The 19,227-nt window shown below is 40.8% G+C and overlaps 3 protein-coding genes across 4 annotated transcripts; 1 reads left to right on the top strand and 2 right to left on the bottom strand.

The window, feature by feature from the left end:
• Nucleotides 1–366: 366 nt before the first annotated feature.
• emc6 (ER membrane protein complex subunit 6) lies at nt 367–1,809 on the top strand. Its single transcript, XM_038708324.1, is given in 3 exon segments — nt 367–572; nt 1,427–1,568; nt 1,570–1,809. Coding segments are annotated over 2 exon segments (333 nt in total). The 5' UTR covers nt 367–572; nt 1,427–1,457; the 3' UTR covers nt 1,792–1,809.
• Nucleotides 1,810–2,522: 713 nt separating this feature from the next.
• On the bottom strand, nt 2,523–11,103 carry p2rx5 (purinergic receptor P2X, ligand-gated ion channel, 5). The gene is made up of 12 exons (XM_038708315.1): nt 10,670–11,103; nt 9,709–9,859; nt 9,374–9,445; nt 9,140–9,215; nt 8,655–8,739; nt 8,385–8,465; nt 7,235–7,376; nt 4,583–4,716; nt 4,381–4,474; nt 4,226–4,291; nt 3,973–4,061; nt 2,523–3,860 (listed from the first exon to the last, which is right to left on the bottom strand). Exons 1-12 carry the CDS (start codon nt 10,951–10,953, stop codon nt 3,593–3,595), a joined length of 1,542 nt encoding a protein of 513 aa, XP_038564243.1. The 5' UTR covers nt 10,954–11,103; the 3' UTR covers nt 2,523–3,592.
• A 1,039-nt stretch (nt 11,104–12,142) lies between these two features.
• Nucleotides 12,143–18,517, bottom strand: ubb (ubiquitin B). Of its 2 annotated transcripts, XM_038708317.1 has the most exons (3): nt 18,372–18,517; nt 16,689–17,835; nt 12,148–12,889 (listed from the first exon to the last, which is right to left on the bottom strand). In XM_038708317.1, exons 2-3 carry the CDS (start codon nt 17,825–17,827, stop codon nt 12,199–12,201), a joined length of 1,830 nt encoding a protein of 609 aa, XP_038564245.1. In that variant the 5' UTR covers nt 17,828–17,835; nt 18,372–18,517; the 3' UTR covers nt 12,148–12,198. The 2 variants fall into 2 exon arrangements, with proteins under 2 accessions (XP_038564244.1, XP_038564245.1); XM_038708316.1 differs by lacking the exons at nt 16,689–17,835; nt 18,372–18,517 and adding an exon at nt 13,672–13,750 and having other exon boundaries at nt 12,143–12,896.
• Nucleotides 18,518–19,227: the final 710 nt, after the last annotated feature.

The raw sequence follows: 19,227 nt of genomic DNA, 5'->3' as shown, positions 1-19,227 counted from the left end.
ATTGTGGCTTTGTGTGTTAAGATAAATACAAACATAAAATGTAAAAATTGCAGTAGTAACAGTATTTAAAATTGTTTGCCTGGCTTTTTTTGTTTTTAAACTGGAAAATATATTTCCCCATCATCTCCAGTGGAACAAGCTTTGCTCTGTTGGGCGCAGTTTTGAAACTTTATGTTGTTTATTCGGTGAAGCTGGAAATTTGAAAAGAACCAATTTACCTGTATCTTGCAATGTAGCCTCTCAAGAGGGTGACACGTTAACGTAGAAGGAGGGAATTGCCTTCTTCCTCATTATGAAGATGTCATTTCCTACTCTTTAATATACCTAGAAAGCACCATGTCGTCGTCCCCGTTTGATGAATGCGTTTTTCCCACAGTGCACTGCGAAGGAGCATGGCTGACTTGTCTAGGAGTGTCACCCAAACGCGAATGAATGTGCTGTTTCGGTGTCACAACAGCTGACCTTTTTAATTCAAGACAGTCTCATATTCAAGTCTGTAAAGTTTCTGTTGCAGGTTATGTTTTTATAATCACGCTGTGAGGAGCCGACGAGTCCCTGCGTTTATATTTCCGGTGAGAATCTGTCATCAGTTGACCGTTAGCCTGGAGAGCTAGCTGATAATGCTAGCCTGTTAGTCCCATCGGTGAAAAAAATAAGATAAAGCAGTTTAATTCGCAGTTAAGCGTACGGCATTGCATTGTATTTACTTAAGTAATGAGCCTCTACTGACTAGAGTCTTGGCCGTTTGATCTCGTTTTTGGTGTTTTATAGCGCTGTCTTTGTCCCCAGAGCAAGGCTTTAAGTATATTAGCTGCTGCAGTAGCTAAGCTAACGTGGACCAAGGCTGACTGACAGCTTTTCTTTTTGTCTTTGTCACTCAGACTAGGGGGCTTTAATGTATCGAGACCTCAGTCGATTTGGGGATTTGCCCTTTTTCTTCTCGTTGTGGTTAATCTGTTGAAATGTCTAATAAATGTATTACGTTAACCTTAGACCCACTGACACTGTAAGGTCGGTGTTCTGACGATATGTGCTACTTAGCAGTTGTTAGGGTTAGGAACACCGGTACAAACTTGCTTTTCTAATTTAGTAATGAACTTGCTTACTAGTAGTGGACTAAGCAATAGGATAATGTAAATACTCCAATTTTCAGTATAATAAAGTTTAATACTGAAGTGGTATCACCAAATGTCAATATTAAAAGTTTTATTTAGTATCTCACAGATTTTGACAATAAAATCTAGTCAAGTAAATAGTCTCCATAGCTGTGAAATAAATGGAGAGTTTAAACTACGATATGTGCCTCCTAATTGTAGTGAAGTATTAAGTAGCATAAAATTAAGTGTTTCAAAACTGTACTAGTGAATTTGAGTAAATGTAGTTATTTTGTATTGTAAGCATATCTGAATCTCTCCTGAAACAGCAGCACCCATCTGTGATAGCTGACCAGAGCCGAGATGGCAAGCGTTGTAGCCAAGCGTGAGGGACCACAATTCATCAGTGAAGTAGCTGTGAGGGGCAACGCTGCCGTGCTGGACTACTGCCGCACCTCTGTATCCGCTCTGTCCCGGAGCTACAGCTGGCATCCTCGGGCTGACTGGACTGTATGGCTTTGTTTTTTATTTCCTGTCTGCGTTTCTCCTGTCCCTGCTGCTCATTCTCAAGGCCGGACGGAGGTGGAACAAATGCTTTAAATCGCGGCGGCTGCTCTTCACTGGGGGCCTTGTCGGAGGTCTCTTCACTTACGTCCTGTTCTGGACTTTCCTCTACGGAATGGTGCATGTGTATTAAATTGAACTATCACAAATATCCCTAAATTAATCCTCTTTAATCCTCTCTAATGCTACGTAAACCAATAATATTGTCTGCCCTGCTGTTTGTAGATAAGCGATTAGTGAAAGCCGTTAGATTTTTCTGTTTTGAATTGTTAAACAGGCGATGTGTCAATAATTATAGTATGCAGAATAAACTGTCCTTTTACCCTTCCTGCTCCACACTAGTGACTATAAACTTATTAAACCTGAATCTCCTGCGCTGTGCTCGGTGTCATGCATACCAGGATAAGAGCAGTTATGATCAAGTAGGTTGTAGTGTAATAGATAAAAACAGATGTAATCCTAACAAGGTGTGTATGCCCTTGGCATTACATTTCATGTACAATACTATGGTTAAATTATAACAAATCCGATTACTGATTGGAATAAATAACTGTACAACTTGTTTGTATACATTATTAATCAGTTTTTTAGGCAGTTGACATTGTGAAATCAAAATGACAAGTACATTTGTTTCAACAATAAAGACCATTCAATAAATAGAAACAGGAAGAACAAACAGGAGTCCGTGCACTTCCAACGTCTTCATTCATTCATGAACGAACAGCCAGTACGTCAGCAGTGAACTTGTCCACTCAGTAGACTCGTAGTACATCACGACTGCATTCCACAGCTTCACAGATACATTACATTGTTTTTGCATGGCCTCCTTTATGTTGAGCACAGCCAGCTCAACATAAAGGAGGACACATATCGGCAGTGTTTAACTGTACACTCACAACACCAGGTACATGATGCATCCAGCTGAAATCCCAACAGTTAAGACTGTCCACACATTTTCGTACATACTGCTTCCAAGTGCAGTTTTTTAACACATTGTTTGAATCCATGCTTACAAAATCGTTTCTCTCATGACTGACATTGAAATTAGAAGGTATTTTGCAGACTGATTTAGCTGAAAGAATTTAAGTTTTATTTAATGGTTTACAATGTTTATTTGACCTAATGGAAGTTTATATTGGAGGTGAACATCATGAACATTTGGCATAATTTGAAGGGCTGCTTTGTTTTTCTTTTTCTTTTTTTTTTTTCAATTAACCTATCATATCTACAATTTTTTGCTGTGATTTTTATAACTTAGGACTTTGAAAATGACAAAAAATAAAGACTAAAGCTCATATTACTCGAATGGGAAATGATGCTCAGTTAGTCTGACCAACTGCTGAAAACTACAGAGACAATTATTTGCATTTGTAAACTAGTAACCGGCAAATGTTTGGTAATTCCCTAAAAGTCTTAGATGAACCATTTTATATCACTCTGCCGCAGCATTATCACAGTACTTTTGCATCCTCTACCAAGGAGGGCATGTTTCTGATTACAGCTGAATAGGCCAACCAAGGAAGAAGCCATTGGAGTTGATTAGAATCACAGGATGGATACACAAATTATTTTTTCAATTTTGTTAACATTGCAAGAAAATGTAGGTCAATTGTAACACCAATGTCTAGAATTATTATTTATGGACCTCTTGTAATCTCCCATATACTACCTTTGGATTCTGACCCAGCCACTGAAAACCACCTTCCTGTGTATTTCATATCAGCATCCTGGCTCTCTTGCACAGTGCAGAACTTAGCTATGTAATATTTCTCTGGACCAACACGTCTTAAGTCAGGGCAAGCATCACGCAAGCTAGTGGCATGCCAGCAGCCATGCCAGCAGGTGAGAAGTGGACATCAGTCCAACTTTTGGTTCAACCTCTTGCAACATAACCGAGACCACTAGAGGTGATGTGTCTTGCTCTGCCTGCAAACCTAATTGTGCGTGGAGAAAGTGATATGCCGTGGCTCTGCACCTTGGGGAGCATGAATGGCAGAGTATCGCTGTCCTGTGTTGCGTGGAATGGTGGGACCCCGTTTGCCCACAGGCAGCTGGCTCTCTGCAGTGGCAGAAGACCCCATAGTGGGGTCAGTCTCTTCTGGGTTTTTAATGGAGTTGGCAGCCCCTTTTTCTGCAGCTGGTTTCCTGGATCTCCTTTCCCGGTGTCCCGCCTTCCCATCCTTGGGTTTGGTTTGGTCTTTCCTAGCACACACAGTATGAGATAAATGTGCCGATAAATGCAACGATGATGTGAAAAATGGTTGATTTAAAAAGGCTTCATCATTAATGGCTGTGGATACACAGCTAGTCATACTTGAAGTTGATGATTTCAAACTTCCTCTCTCTGTAGAAGGAGCTTGTATTCATCAAGTACAGTAGTATCATATCACATGCAAAGGCTCCCTGAAAGAAAAAGAAAAAAATCAACTGGATTTTCACAAGCTGCAGAGAATCCTTATTTGATTATCACCATCTAGTGGCATGGTAAAATGATATTTTTCAGACTTATGATGTCTCAGTAATAACACCACTGACAGATCAACATAATATTTTAGTAAATTACTCACTGCACCCAGAAGGGCAACGCCCGAACCAATGGCAATTATTGTTGGAACAATACTGAATTTCCCAGCCTGTAAAACAATAACAGACATTCAGTGCAAGTCTATTACCAGAATCACGTACTTCCCTTGGAAATAAACTGCTCATATCAATGCTGTACCTGGCCATTGATCATTATATCGAAGCGAATCCCATACACTTTGTACAAAGTGCGATAGGTTTCCCCATTTTGATCCTTATAATACCTGGCATGTCTGTATGAGGGAAAAATCATCTCATATAAGGTGTAAAAGACACAAGAGGACAGAGTGGAGGCGGTGGGCTTGCAGATTTATTTCTTTTCATATGCCTGAAAGATATACCTGAAGTTGTATCCTGATGTGACCGAGCTGTTCAAGTTCATGTCCAAACGGGTAAAGCTGTAGCGTGGATTACACTGGGAGGAGTCCTTATCCAGGTCACAGTTCCACTCAATAAGAATACCAACAGACCCACCCTGATGGACCATAGACAGAGCCTCTGTGAATATTAGTGCAGCCTCACACATATTACTGCATCTCTTTGCTATATTGACACGTCACGTGTGCTTCCTGTAGACTCTAAACTCTAGTTCATGTGCTGATACCCTTGATCCTTTAAAGACCTGGCACACACAGGTGTTTTCAAAAGAAATCCTGACTGATTAAAGGTGGGTAATAACATCAAAAATGGCTCCATGTTTTTCAAGTGTCCCAGTAAACCAGCATGGTGTGACGCTGAGCCAGCATGAACAATACCAGGACCCTGAAACATAGGATTCATCATTCATTTTGTCTTCGTTATTTACACCTGTGATTTTCCTACTGTGACATGTCAGAATGTCCTCAGTGACAAAGGCATATGATAATGGTGTAAATTGTCCCAACCTAACAGTTATAGCAAAACATATCGGAAGTGAGGGAGCTGTCAATCAAGCACACACTCCGCACAACCACGTGGCCCTGAGAGGAAGTCTAGTCTGGCAACATAAGTGAAAGCACCTGTGCAGGTGGACTATGGGTGTGCTTTAAGAAGTGCATTACCACTGAGCTCGAAGGTTTATTCTTTACCTAGGGACAAAATAAAACAACTATATTGATATATTTTTTTAAACTGAACTAAACTGAGTAAGTAGCTGAAGGGGGGAAATGTTACTTTGTCTTTAAACATCCAAGAAGGAAAAGCTGAATTACAGACAGAAAGAAGCCATTAAAATAACCATCTGAAGTAGAAATACAGCTCCAACTTCAGAGCTCTTTATGAACAGAGAAAACAGAGAGAAATAACTTGACCTTAACTAACATAATGGTGACTGCTGATATTTTAAGTTATCTATTATCAGCTGTTGTCCTCCTGCACATCCACCACTACCTTTTTCTTTCCTCTTGTTCGAGAGCCTGTATGCTTGTCCCTTTCACTATGGTGGCAATGATTTCTGTGACAATAAAAGTAGGCAAAGTATAAAATAGTCTCTCATTTACGCCTCACATAATTGGGGGAAAATTTGACCACAGAGCTGTTTGTTTATTCACATCTCCATGACAACTAAGCAAATTACATCTACTGATGAAGGCCACAAAATGTGCCTGACGTTAGTGGACCATGTGAAGAATTATCTTTAAAAAATATACAGATTATTTTTGTATTTCTGCACAACCAAAAAAAATCCATTATCATGTGAAATGTATTGTTTATTCTTAAAATACAATATGCAGAAGTTGTGCTATACCTCATTTGCCTAGTTTTTGCCTAGATGAAATATTCCAGTCTCTGTTAAGTGATCGGACCAATATCTGGCACTTTTTGATTATCTGCATCGGCCAATACCTGCACTCACCAGACCGATAAACAAAAGCTGTCTGCTGAGACACATCTGCAGGCAGCCTTGTCAGTGTGGCTGCTGTGGAACAATGTTAACTCTTACCCACCTTTTGGGAAGGAGGTGAAAAAGTTGGTTTAGAGCACTAAATTTCCTGTCACCATCGTCTTTTCTAAATGTTAAAACGTTTCTCGTATCCTAAATGACAGCAAATTGAATCTAAAACCATTAGTGCTTAGTGTAAAATATATATGGTTATAAAGAATAATGCAACTGAATGATGTCACTTCTGAAAAACTGTACCCCATCCTCTTTTAAAAACACGTGTCACTTTCTGAAATCTACAACAAAATCGGTCAACGACTATTCACTGCACAGACCCTTCACTTTTAAAGATGCAAACCCCCGACTATGGTTGGCATTGCTTGTTCTTTTGTATCTTGTATCTTGAATTGTAAAGAAATCCATTTAGGAAATGACCTCTTGAAATGACTTTAGTGTAATAGGCCACTCCTCTGCTGTAATCCAGCTTTAGGTTCAGTCTAAAGACTGTGGTTGTTTGTGAACACAGAAATGTCTTGTATTTCATCCTGATGCACAGGGATGCACTTGTTTTGTGCTCTGCATTGTTGAATTTGGATTAATTACACACTTTCCCTCTGAACCACATAAGCAAATTAGCGGCAGACCATCAAGCCAATCAAATGGCCCTGATTCTATGGCATGCTTCTGTAATTGGATATCAACAGGAAGAATGCAAAGAGAGAGGGGTGACAAATGTCGCCTGCAGAATCTAGACTGGCGATGCTGCAGTAGCAGAAGTGTTAGTCCTCCGCCAGTTCTAAAACAGTTATTCCACCCTCATAATCTCAAACTCTACCATCATGAGTGAAACTGGTCCATGGTTTTGTTCTGATTCGCTTCACTGTGGCTGCCACGCATTCTTAACTCTCAATAACTGGAATCATTTGTAAAAAAAATTTTCAACGGGGAGTAGTATGTAGTAAGTATGTTTTCTTATTGCAAACACAAGCAGCTAAAATAGATTTCCAAAATTCATAAAAGTGATCGTCTGTTATGGTTTATTATCAAACAACTGGGAGGAAGCCAGGAACTGAAATCCCTCCCATACACAATCTTAACTGGCACATTATTACACTCCTTACTCCTTACGTACCTTAATGGCCATGTCCTGGAAGTCATGTCCAGTCCAGCTGACCAGATCTCCGAGGCGGAAGATCGGGCAGTACGGATGGTTCTCTCTGTCGTAGGAGCATCTTTTCAGGTATCTGTCGTCAGAAGTTTCAAGGACGTTGGACCTAAGAGGTCAAGACAGCAGACATGATACCCATGTGTGAAGCGTCAGATCTTCAGCAGTTATCAAGTCTTATTTTTCCCACTGAACATTACGTATTGTTGAGTTTGTCCACTGAAAGGGCCACTTTTCCTTCCAAGTTAAAGGGGAAAATCACCAAAGTTGGAGTTATCTGGTTTTTATGTGTGCCGGCAGAAGTGCTGGAGAGACAGAAACAGACTAAGAGACACCTGATCCTGCCAGCTAAGAGTCACAGAATTTTCTAAAGGTTTATATTGGCTTTGACCATTCGACCTTTATCTTAGACACCATTACTGCTTAACCTTAGAAAGCTCTTGCACTGTCTTTTACGAGCTCTTACTTGGAGCACAGTGCCATTTTTCTGACTGAACTCTGACAGCACTTGATTTCTAAGCTTGACTGAATGAGTATTTTTATTTTGCTCAAAGGTTTTCCTCTACACATACACACACACACAAACACACCATTACTCCCTCTGGCTATAAGCAGTGTAACTCTATGTGCCACTGCAAGATGTAGTGTTGTCAGCCATTTCGAGTAACACCCATTAGGAGGGATTTGCATTGCCAGCCAATCCCCATTAGGCATAAGCATATCAAGATTAGCGAGGAAACATAGGAGAGATTGTTGTGTAATTAGAAAAAAGATCCTGACTGATGAATTATCTGTGGCTTGCGGCATCTCTCTTCTTTCTTGCAGGACCTGAACAGGCAACGGCAGAAAGGGCAGCGGCACAGCTCCCTGGGCTAGCCCCATCTGATCTGACACCTGTCCAGGGCATGGCCTGCTGTCAAGGACGTCTCAGATGACTGTTTCACTGTCTCGCTGAGTGCAATACACAGGCTGGTATAAATAGAAGGCTCTCTGCACCCTAAAGCTATTTGGAGCAGCCACTGGAACACGTATGTCCCTCAGCTCACTCAGGGAGCTATGTGACGATGCCATGAAAGTATAGACACCCCAGCAATCAGCACCACTTACGGCCACTTACTTGGAGAATTCAAACTTTGGAAACCTGATGAAATTCTTGATGTAGATGGTGAAGTTTTCTGCTTCACTCAGTAAGGGCTCTCTAGAAATGAAAGAGACAGGCAGCCGTGTGAAAAAAAACAAAAACAAAACAAGTGGAGCTGACAGGCTACATTAGTAATAAATAGAACCTGTGAAATATCTCGGCCCCTGTGAGGGATCAGAGCGAGTGTCAGTGTAGTGGCACAAAATGGCAAATTTCCAAAGTTCTGCAAGAGAGGAAGGGTCTCACGTGGGTCTCTTGTTGTATTCAACAGGACACCAGGCATGAATCTCACAGGTCCCAGTGCTGTTTAAACACAACCCGGTCTTGATTCCTAACAGAGAGAGCAAAGATTCTTGGCTGGGTGGAACTTAAAGAGAGTTTATTCCAAAAAAAGACAACTTGGATTACTACTCTTTACTTTTAAATGATAAATTAGTCATTTACATGTAATAACTTTGTGATCGCACAGAGTTTTAATGGCCAGACCATGATATTAGTGATTAATGTGGTCTATGTGGAAAATACTGATTAAATTTGAACCAAGACAGTATATAAGTAAGACTACACTTGTAAAATGAGATGCAACTATTCTTTTTTCATCACACAGAATATAGTGCAGATCATCGGTGACTAATGTGAAAGATCTCAAATGTAAATCTGTAATTGAGGCTGAAAACTGTTCAGATTTTGACTTGCAACATTTTGACTACAATGCTATGAATGATACTCACCATGGCCAGCTATTACACTCTCCCCCATCATGCAGTCATCGTCACTTTGACATCGTCCATTTAGCACCTTGAAACTCTGTGAAATAGAATGAACGCTGCTGGACATGAAAATGCAATTCTGTGGACATTTGAAATCTGGCACAGTGTAACTTCCAGTCATTTCAGATATTAAGCTGTAGAGAAACAAAAACCCACAATTAAATGTGTTAATAATGAGCTTCATAGTATACTCACCTCAGCACAGAGCCGCAGCCTCTGATTGGGGGTCTCTATGTAATTTGTTACTATGAAGAACACCTGCTCGCCCTACAAAATAAAATTAGGTCCAGACAGTGTGGAGATGCAAAAAGGTTAAACAAATTACACACCAAGAAGTTCAATATTGTTGAATCTGTTGAGGCAGATGCCCAAGCTAATTATATCCACCAGCAGACACTCAGTAGCCTGATAATCTCTCTGGACAGGAACGTTACTAGGGAGTGCTTCAACATCAACACTGGTGTTCTCATTTCTTTTTTCTTTATTTTATCTAATTTAATTTTTATTGTAGATGAGACTGACTGACTCACATTAGGGGGTATGACGTAATCCTCAGCACTCCACAGGTGAAGCCCTGTCTCAGAGCTGTTGGTCAGTGTAACGCCTTTAAGCTTGGTGATGACAGAGGTCTGGATGGCCTCTTCTCTCTCCTGGTAACCTTTCTTCACCACAAACACCCATCTGAGACATTCATCCAAATGAAGTTATGTTTTAGAGGCTTAGGCTGACTGAGTTTAACAGGACCTCGATAGCATTTTGGCCTTTTTGGTGTGACGCAACAGTACAGCATTTGTGATCTCTTGTATAGCAGCCTGTTTGTGACCATGTGGTCCGGTTGGCAGCACATTCATTACAACTGCCATGAAGTGTGTTCACCTGCACGTGGCAGGAGTAAGGAGTAATGTTATTGTGTAAATATATCCTAGACCACAGCATAGAATATGTTTTGTATCTCCACTGGAACTATATTGAAGTATTTTGGAAGTATTTTGCAAATACACATGCATCTGCAGGTGACTGCAGCATCTACATCACAAAGTCTCAGACATGACATGGCGTTAAAATCAGTGCACATGAGCGTGGCTCTCTCAGCCGCAGTGCATGCCATATAGAGCCAAATATGATTTTGTAACCACCCTGTACCAGCCACCATGCAGTCGTTACATATTTCATCTTACAGTTGGCAATAACTTTCACAAACAATCAAGTTTTAAAGGTCGACCCAGATAACCCAGTCACCTGCTCAGCTCTCATCATTTCTCTTATCAGCGTGACATCACAGAGTGAGGGGTAGGATAGGATAACTTCCTGTCTCTACAGCAATTTCAGGCATTAATGAATTCACCATCACAAACAAAATTTCTGGGACACAAAACCATATTTTAAAAACGAGGAAGAACAACAGAAACAAAGTCTACACTTTGACAAACTCAACTATTTTTAACTTTCTGAGTCACTTTCTAAAATGTTACTTTATTCCATGCACCTCACCCGATTATGTATCCCAGCACGGCCAGCTGATAGAGCCTAAATAATATTCCGATTTTCCTGTTTTCGGCGATGACATATTTCTCTGTCTTGTAGTTGAGGAGAGAAACGAAGAAGCCTCCCCAGCCTGCCATTCCTCCCGCACGGTGAACCCGAGTGTGACAGCAGCTCCCAGGCTCCCAGCTGATATATACAACTGCTTCACTTGTCATGCGACGGGCAAACCCACCGAGAGAGGAGCTGCAAGACACCATCAACCTTTGCTCTAAAAGACCACTGCGAGACATCTGGAGAAAATGTTAATATTACGCTTGGTTTCATATCAAATCCATTTTCACAGACAGCAATTTGGAAGCTTCACAAAACCTTGTGGAGCAAAGTTACAGTGGTAATGATAAATAACTCCTGCCCATATAGGCCTACTCCAAAAAAAACCTTGTGGAGCAAAGTTACAGTGGTAATGATAAATAACTCCTGCCCATATAGGCCTACTCCACGTTGAATTTATAGTGGGCCTCAATACTTTGGCTAATATTTCTGTACAATTCCGAATATGTGCTAAGCCACTCTAAAAATAAGGTTACCGCAATTATATTTTCATTATGGAAACAAACAATGTAGACTATGTTATAATGTACACTTTGTCATGTTTGCGGGCTACAAGTAGCTCTAAAAACAATATTTTAATAATTAACAAAAATCTGCTTTAAAGGGGGGCTTTTTAACAACAAGTCACTTTAAAGCGCATATTGGTGGAAATGGAAACGTGTAACTGCAACTTGAAGGGTTCAGAGGGCACAATGGGACAACTACCAGTAAACTAGCGCCCTCTAGTGGTTCCATGTGGCATTTCACTCTATTAAATAGCTTATGAAAACGGTAACATTTGAATTCCTGTTAGATTTGATTTAATGCTATAGTGCTTTTCAAAGTCCAGACAACTGGGGTTATGTGGGTTGAACATGTGATGATCAGAGACCCTTGAACCATAAAGTTTCCCTTTTGCCAGGATGTGATATGACATGAAACTGATCAATGGTAATACTGCACTTTCTAGGTTGTTACAAAGACCAAAGAATTCAGTAGATAACTTTCAGTAAACAGTTACAGGAAAAGTACTTACCCTCACCCAGTACTTTTCAAAGCATTAAGAAGTCACAACTACTGACTTTTCACAAGTAACTGACTAGCAAAATTTTGTACACTGCAGAATCTGAAATTGTTTGTCAATTATGAAATAAGTGGAATGATATAAGTATGTGTTATTAACACCTTTGAGATTCTAGTTTACTGTATGAATCTAAACAAAGCCATTTAAATCCACTTTCCAACATTGTCCTTTTTGAATTTATAATCAGGACACTACCATAATGCAGAATAAACCAGGATGTGTAATGGTAACTGTATTTTTAACAGGGCAACCCATTTTCTTACAGCGTTCATATTATATATGAAAACAAACACCATATAATTTCATCTCATCTTTTATTGGGTTAGGTTGGCATTTTAATTGAGAAAAAGCATGGAATAATTTATTGACCGCCCCTCAGACGCAGGACAAGATGGAGGGTGGATTCCTTCTGGATATTGTAGTCGGAGAGGGTGCGGCCATCTTCCAGCTGCTTGCCGGCAAAGATCAGCCTCTGCTGGTCTGGGGGAATGCCTTCCTTGTCCTGGATTTTAGCCTTGACATTCTCAATGGTGTCGCTGGGCTCGACCTCCAGGGTGATGGTCTTGCCGGTGAGGGTCTTGACGAAGATCTGCATCCCGCCCCTCAGACGCAGGACAAGATGGAGGGTGGATTCCTTCTGGATATTGTAGTCGGAGAGGGTGCGGCCATCTTCCAGCTGCTTCCCGGCAAAGATCAGCCTCTGCTGGTCTGGGGGAATGCCTTCCTTGTCCTGGATTTTAGCCTTGACATTCTCAATGGTGTCGCTGGGCTCAACCTCCAGGGTGATGGTCTTGCCGGTGAGGGTCTTGACGAAGATCTGCATCCCGCCCCTCAGACGCAGGACAAGATGGAGGGTGGATTCCTTCTGGATATTGTAGTCGGAGAGGGTGCGGCCATCTTCCAGCTGCTTGCCGGCAAAGATCAGCCTCTGCTGGTCAGGGGGAATGCCTTCCTTGTCCTGGATTTTAGCCTTGACATTCTCAATGGTGTCGCTGGGCTCAACCTCCAGGGTGATGGTCTTGCCAGTGAGTGTTTTCACAAAGATCTGCATGTTTGCGCCTGTGAAAATAAATTAAGATTAGACATTATTAATACCGTTTAATGAAATATGGCCTACGACAAAAATGTACTTTTATGCTTCACAGATAGATCCTGAGTGTGTGACATAAATTTGATCAGCCTACTATGAAATAGTGCCTTGGTAATTTTAAATACGTCCACATTTGAATGTACGGCCATTAAGCTGCTGACTTCGTCCTTTGAGAGGTATACAGTAATTGTTAAATCACTTAATACATGTTTAATAGGCCTATATACAGCCGCCATTACTTCTAATTTTATCTTGCCACGAGTGATAAAAATGAGCTAAGGCAAAACTTACTGTACCACATGAACATACTAGTAGGAAGCCGGTGATTCGAGCACCAGCGCCATTTTAAAATAAGCTACTGTTTGCCTTTGTTTTGTTCAGCTAACGATAACCTACCCGCTAATGGACGATACAGCTAGACATGATGTAACGTTACCATTGTTAACGTTAGCAAATGCCTTTGACGTTATCGTTAAACCTAGAACGTTATTCATATCGTAACATTAACCACAGGTTCACGTTAACCAAGATATAATTATTCATTTAACAAACGTTTTTTAGGTTGCTACCGTTACCTAACGTTAGCTTTTACTGTCACTATTTACGAAACGGTTAGCTGCTAAAAATGAACAATAGTTAAAATCTATGAAAGCTGTAATTTGGTGGAAGAACTGCACCCGAACTTGAAATATTACTTGTAAGTTGCCTTTTTTTTCATTTAGTCAAACCAACGCTTTTACTTACAAGTTGTTTCAGTATGTTCCCCTGTTATAGCCCCGCTGTTACACCTTCCTCTGACTGTACAGGTGCTGAGGAGACAGGCGTATTTATACCGGGGACACGTCATCGACCCATATTCATCCGCAGACGAAAATAGCCCCCATTTCTAGCGTAAAATTCATGGTTTAAACATTAAGTTTAATTTGGGTACATTTGGCCTTATTATACATATGAAACTATACGAACAATTGCTTACAAAATAAACAATAACTTTGGAATTACTTTGCAAAACAAAAACATTGGGTGATTGCTGCTTGTAATGTAGGCAAACAATGGGGAACGTGAATGCCACTGATGATTTACCAAGGTGACAACTTACCTAGGTGAAGGGACCATGTGTAAATATATTTTATATATATTGCAATACAAACATTAGATTAAAACTACACATAGGTATTACAATTATTTAATCATTCTGCAAGCTTATTCTTCAGTATAGCCCAAGGGAAACTGAACATTTCTGATGCTGCTTCACAATTTACTTATTTAGGGTAAACAAAATGATTGTCTTAACTGCCTGACACATGACTGATATGCAGTCAATCACGTGTCATGCAGTTAAAACAATAAAGACACCAGTGACATGTGAACAAGACATGCCCACATCCTAGGAAATGTGTCTGTTTAAAAACAACAGGATTGTCCGTCTGTCTGTCTGTTTTGTAGGACAGTTGAAACTATGTTGGAGAGTCGGGGCTTAACAGGTCAAGTGCCTGTTACTTATTGAGCAATCATCCAAAGATTATAGGATAGGCCTACATAATTTGCTACTTTTTTATTTGCCATTTGAACTGCTTTCTGAATATAGCTTCTCTGTGAAATACTTTAATAAGTAGCATGTTTTATGAATCATACATTTTCCTGTTTGTGATGCACAAACAGGAAGCAGATTGTCACATCAGGAGTGCTATGAGATAAATGCATTTTGCAGGATCAACGGCTGACACCAGATTATCCAGATAACAGTGCTGAACTGCTGAGTTTTGGATTAGATGGTAAATACCGCAGCACAATCCTGGCGCTCTCCATAATCCACACCACTTTCCTTACTGGAGACTATGGTGTCGTCCCTAACCTTAGCCTTTCTTGTGGGTTCAATTGTAGGTAAAATTCTTAATGCTTGAGGGCCACATGTATATCTGAGTTGTCACTATATGCACAAAGATCATCACAGATTTATCTCATTCATATATTAGGCTGCACTTTGAAAAACAAACATTTATTGGTTCTCAGTGATGTCTTGATGTTTACCTGACCTTTCACACCTAATAGGCAGGAAATAGGTCAAATACAGTATGTTTGTACAGAAATCAGATATGAATATGCTGCACATTTTATGCCTCAATAATACAAAAATGTTTGCCCTTTCGTGTTGTGGAACACACAAGCACACAGTTAGCTGCTCCCGGTTAGGACAAAAAAAGCCCTTTAAACTCAATCACATTTCCCTATATTCATACGCTGAAAACATTTTCTGTTTTATTAAAGACCTCTGTTGCTTTTATTCCATTTTCCCCCAGTAAAAGAGTTTTTCTGGGGGGAGTTTTTCCTTATCTGAATCGAGGGTCTAAGGAAAAGGGGTGTTGTATGATGTCAAGACGGTAAGGCCAATTTGGGATTTCTGATAATGTCCTATATTTTTTAAAAATGACTTAAAGTAGTGTCTGTTCTAGATAATTTGCATGTGCCTAGACCAAATATTTGATATTGTTGCCAAATAATAATGGCCTCTTGCCTCTTTCTATTGACATCATACTTTGCCTTAGAATGCCAAAGCTCTTGTACCATCTATAGAACACGTTGTATGTCCTCTTAATTTTATTTTAGTATATTTCCTCCTCCCCGTTGGTCACTGAATCTCATTTTTAGACACACTGGCTAAGATCCCCATTTCTGGTTTGTCCCCGTCATCTTTTCTCCATGGCACATGTTAACCTCTTGTTTGGCAATAGATGGCGCCACATCTCCATTAAGAGAAAGTCCTTCTTCTACCTTTCCAAGTGTTCTCAGACACTGACCTCCAAACCCGTTGCAGAAGGAATCATTCACTGTGTAGGAGACTGGTTGTTTTAAATAACCCATTATGTATCCACATCTAAAGTGTACAAACCTACATGCATGTACACCTCATCAAAATCTTACTATTTTTGGGCAATTACTATCTACTTGGATATATTTTTCATGGAAACTCCTTTAGTAATATAATAGTAATTTTCTGGTTTGATTACCTTTCTATACATCATGCTTCTCATATGTCACACAACTAAAGCCATGTTTTGATGGTAGAAATGACATCCAGAATTGTACAGTATACTGAGCAGACTATGGGCAGTAAAATATTTGATCAGATGTTGTTCAAGGCCACCATGTTCTCTAGACTTATTTGCAAACACTAAGAAGAAATTAAGTGTCACTACTTTCACATAGAACCAACTGAACACTATTACTCATTTTAGCTTACTAAGATCAATCAAGAGGTCATTGCCTTGTTCATGTTAATACTCCCAACGGGTCATGAGCATTGTCTCAAACCCGCCAGGCAAGCCTCATTCTGCAGGTTCCCTTGCTGCCATTTAGCAGTATTAACATCTGCTTTATGTTACAGTTGATACCATGTGTACCTACTGTATTATTTTAACTACATCATTCTCATTTAAAGGAAAGAAGACAATCCCCTGAAGTTCAATTTTGACTGCTACATTCTTACTATATGCAAGACGATGGTTAACATAATTGCTTATTACCATTTCTACATGTGTAGACAGCTTGCATACTGTTGATATTATGGATCTCATTTTAACAAAGAACACACAAGTTTAAGCTTAATCTCCTTTATTGATGTGCATCACACTTTTGGTCATGTTAAGGTTGACAACTTTGTCATGTGTAACATTTTTACTACAGCATATATAACCTAGCACGTTAACTTGAAGGAAATATGGTTAACATGGAATCATTAATACTTTGATCACTTTTACTGCCCGCCCCTCAGACGCAGGACAAGATGGAGGGTGGATTCCTTCTGGATATTGTAGTCGGAGAGGGTGCGGCCATCTTCCAGCTGCTTCCCGGCAAAGATCAGCCTCTGCTGGTCTGGGGGAATGCCTTCCTTGTCCTGGATCTTGGCCTTGACATTCTCAATGGTGTCGCTGGGCTCGACCTCCAGGGTGATGGTCTTGCCGGTGAGGGTCTTGACGAAGATCTGCATCCCGCCCCTCAGACGCAGGACAAGATGGAGGGTGGATTCCTTCTGGATATTGTAGTCGGAGAGGGTGCGGCCATCTTCCAGCTGCTTCCCGGCAAAGATCAGCCTCTGCTGGTCTGGGGGAATGCCTTCCTTGTCCTGGATTTTAGCCTTGACATTCTCAATGGTGTCGCTGGGCTCGACCTCCAGGGTGATGGTCTTGCCGGTGAGGGTCTTGACGAAGATCTGCATCCCGCCCCTCAGACGCAGGACAAGATGGAGGGTGGATTCCTTCTGGATATTGTAGTCGGAGAGGGTGCGGCCATCTTCCAGCTGCTTGCCGGCAAAGATCAGCCTCTGCTGGTCTGGGGGAATGCCTTCCTTGTCCTGGATTTTAGCCTTGACATTCTCAATGGTGTCGCTGGGCTCGACCTCCAGGGTGATGGTCTTGCCGGTGAGGGTCTTGACGAAGATCTGCATCCCGCCCCTCAGACGCAGGACAAGATGGAGGGTGGATTCCTTCTGGATATTGTAGTCGGAGAGGGTGCGGCCATCTTCCAGCTGCTTGCCGGCAAAGATCAGCCTCTGCTGGTCTGGGGGAATGCCTTCCTTGTCCTGGATTTTAGCCTTGACATTCTCAATGGTGTCGCTGGGCTCGACCTCCAGGGTGATGGTCTTGCCGGTGAGGGTCTTGACGAAGATCTGCATCCCGCCCCTCAGACGCAGGACAAGATGGAGGGTGGATTCCTTCTGGATATTGTAGTCTGAGAGGGTGCGGCCATCTTCCAGCTGCTTGCCGGCAAAGATCAGCCTCTGCTGGTCTGGGGGAATGCCTTCCTTGTCCTGGATTTTAGCCTTGACATTCTCAATAGTGTCGCTGGGCTCGACCTCCAGGGTGATGGTCTTGCCGGTGAGGGTCTTGACGAAGATCTGCATGTTTGAACCTATGTAGAATAGAGACGTCAAATCAGTCAATTAAAAAGATATAAGGTTTACACAAGTACATCAATTTTAGTATTATATTAAGATCTAATAAGTGTCATTGTTTGAACTAAACATCCTATTAAATGTGAGTATGTTAATGTAAAGCTCTGAGCTGAGCAGCCATTCCAGCCCGAGCGCCATTTTGAGATCATATTGACCTTCCTTTTGTTCAGCTAACATTACCCGCTAACGGACGATACTGGAAGTGTTGAGTCATTGCTATAGCTAGCATTAGCTAACCACTGCTGCGTTACTGCTTCGTCGAAGTCGACAACGGATTAACGCTGAAACTCCTAATCATGATGTGTAACGTTATAGCCAATGTAGTTTTACTTTAAGGTTTAACGTTAGTTTGACGTCGTAACGTTGTTATCTTCAGCTAGACTGTAACGTTAAAACCTTGGTATGGCCACCAAACAAACGACTAAAACATCTACTGTATAAAAAGTTAAACATAAAATAATACAGTTTCAAACAAGAGAAAAGTTTTACTTACTAATGAGGAAACGCCGCAAATATTTTTAATTGCGCTTACACGAGATCTACTCTTCCAGGTTTCTGCTGAAGAACTAACTGCGGCACGGACAAACACCGCATTATATACTTGAGTCTTCATACGTCATCTGTCAATATCCGTCCGCATTTGAAAGTAGTTCCCTCTGATTTGATGCGCACTATTTTAATGTATAGTATTAATTTGTACAGTATAACTGTATTTAATAATCATACGTTTAGGCATAAACGTAAATGATTAGTCAAAAATGTTATGCTTGAAAATTATATTTTGACATATCCGTGCGGCGGATTAATATCTCTCCGGTTCCAGAATTTGCTAGAACAGCCATAGCAACTGGATACTTCTCCAAGCTTCTGATTGGTCTGTACAAGTGTTTATTTGGCCAGTGATTGGTTGCCGTGTAACAGTTAGGAATGTTTGATGACGAAGTTACCGTACATTCATTAAGAGAACACCGACATATTCAAAAATTATACAAGACCTAAACAGACCAAGCTATGTCTAATTCTTCGTTATGGATGTGGACTTTTTCCCCAATCCCCCTCACTATACAAAATACAGCATATCACATCCATTATATTTCTTCATATGCGTTTATGTGACACGCTAGAGGGACGTGTACAGACAGAAACTCTGTTGACAGATGGAAACGTGCTTGGTAAACTTGTGCGACCAGCTGGTGTGACAGCAGGATAAAGTATTTGAGGCCATGAGGCAGAGAACTGACCTCTTTATTCTATTCATTGGCAGTCCATATGAACATCAGGTTTATTCAAGAATACATTCATAATTTATAGACATTTGATTTGATTAGCAGAATTTGCTGATACTAGTT

Source organism: Micropterus salmoides, unplaced genomic scaffold (genome assembly GCF_014851395.1).
Source record: "Micropterus salmoides isolate LMB-PRFRI ecotype aquatic unplaced genomic scaffold, ASM1485139v1 Ms_hic_scaffold_9, whole genome shotgun sequence".
NCBI lineage: Eukaryota > Metazoa > Chordata > Actinopteri > Centrarchiformes > Centrarchidae > Micropterus > Micropterus salmoides.
The sequence above is the reverse complement of the archived record's forward strand: the minus strand, read 5'-3'. Positions and strand labels throughout refer to the sequence as shown.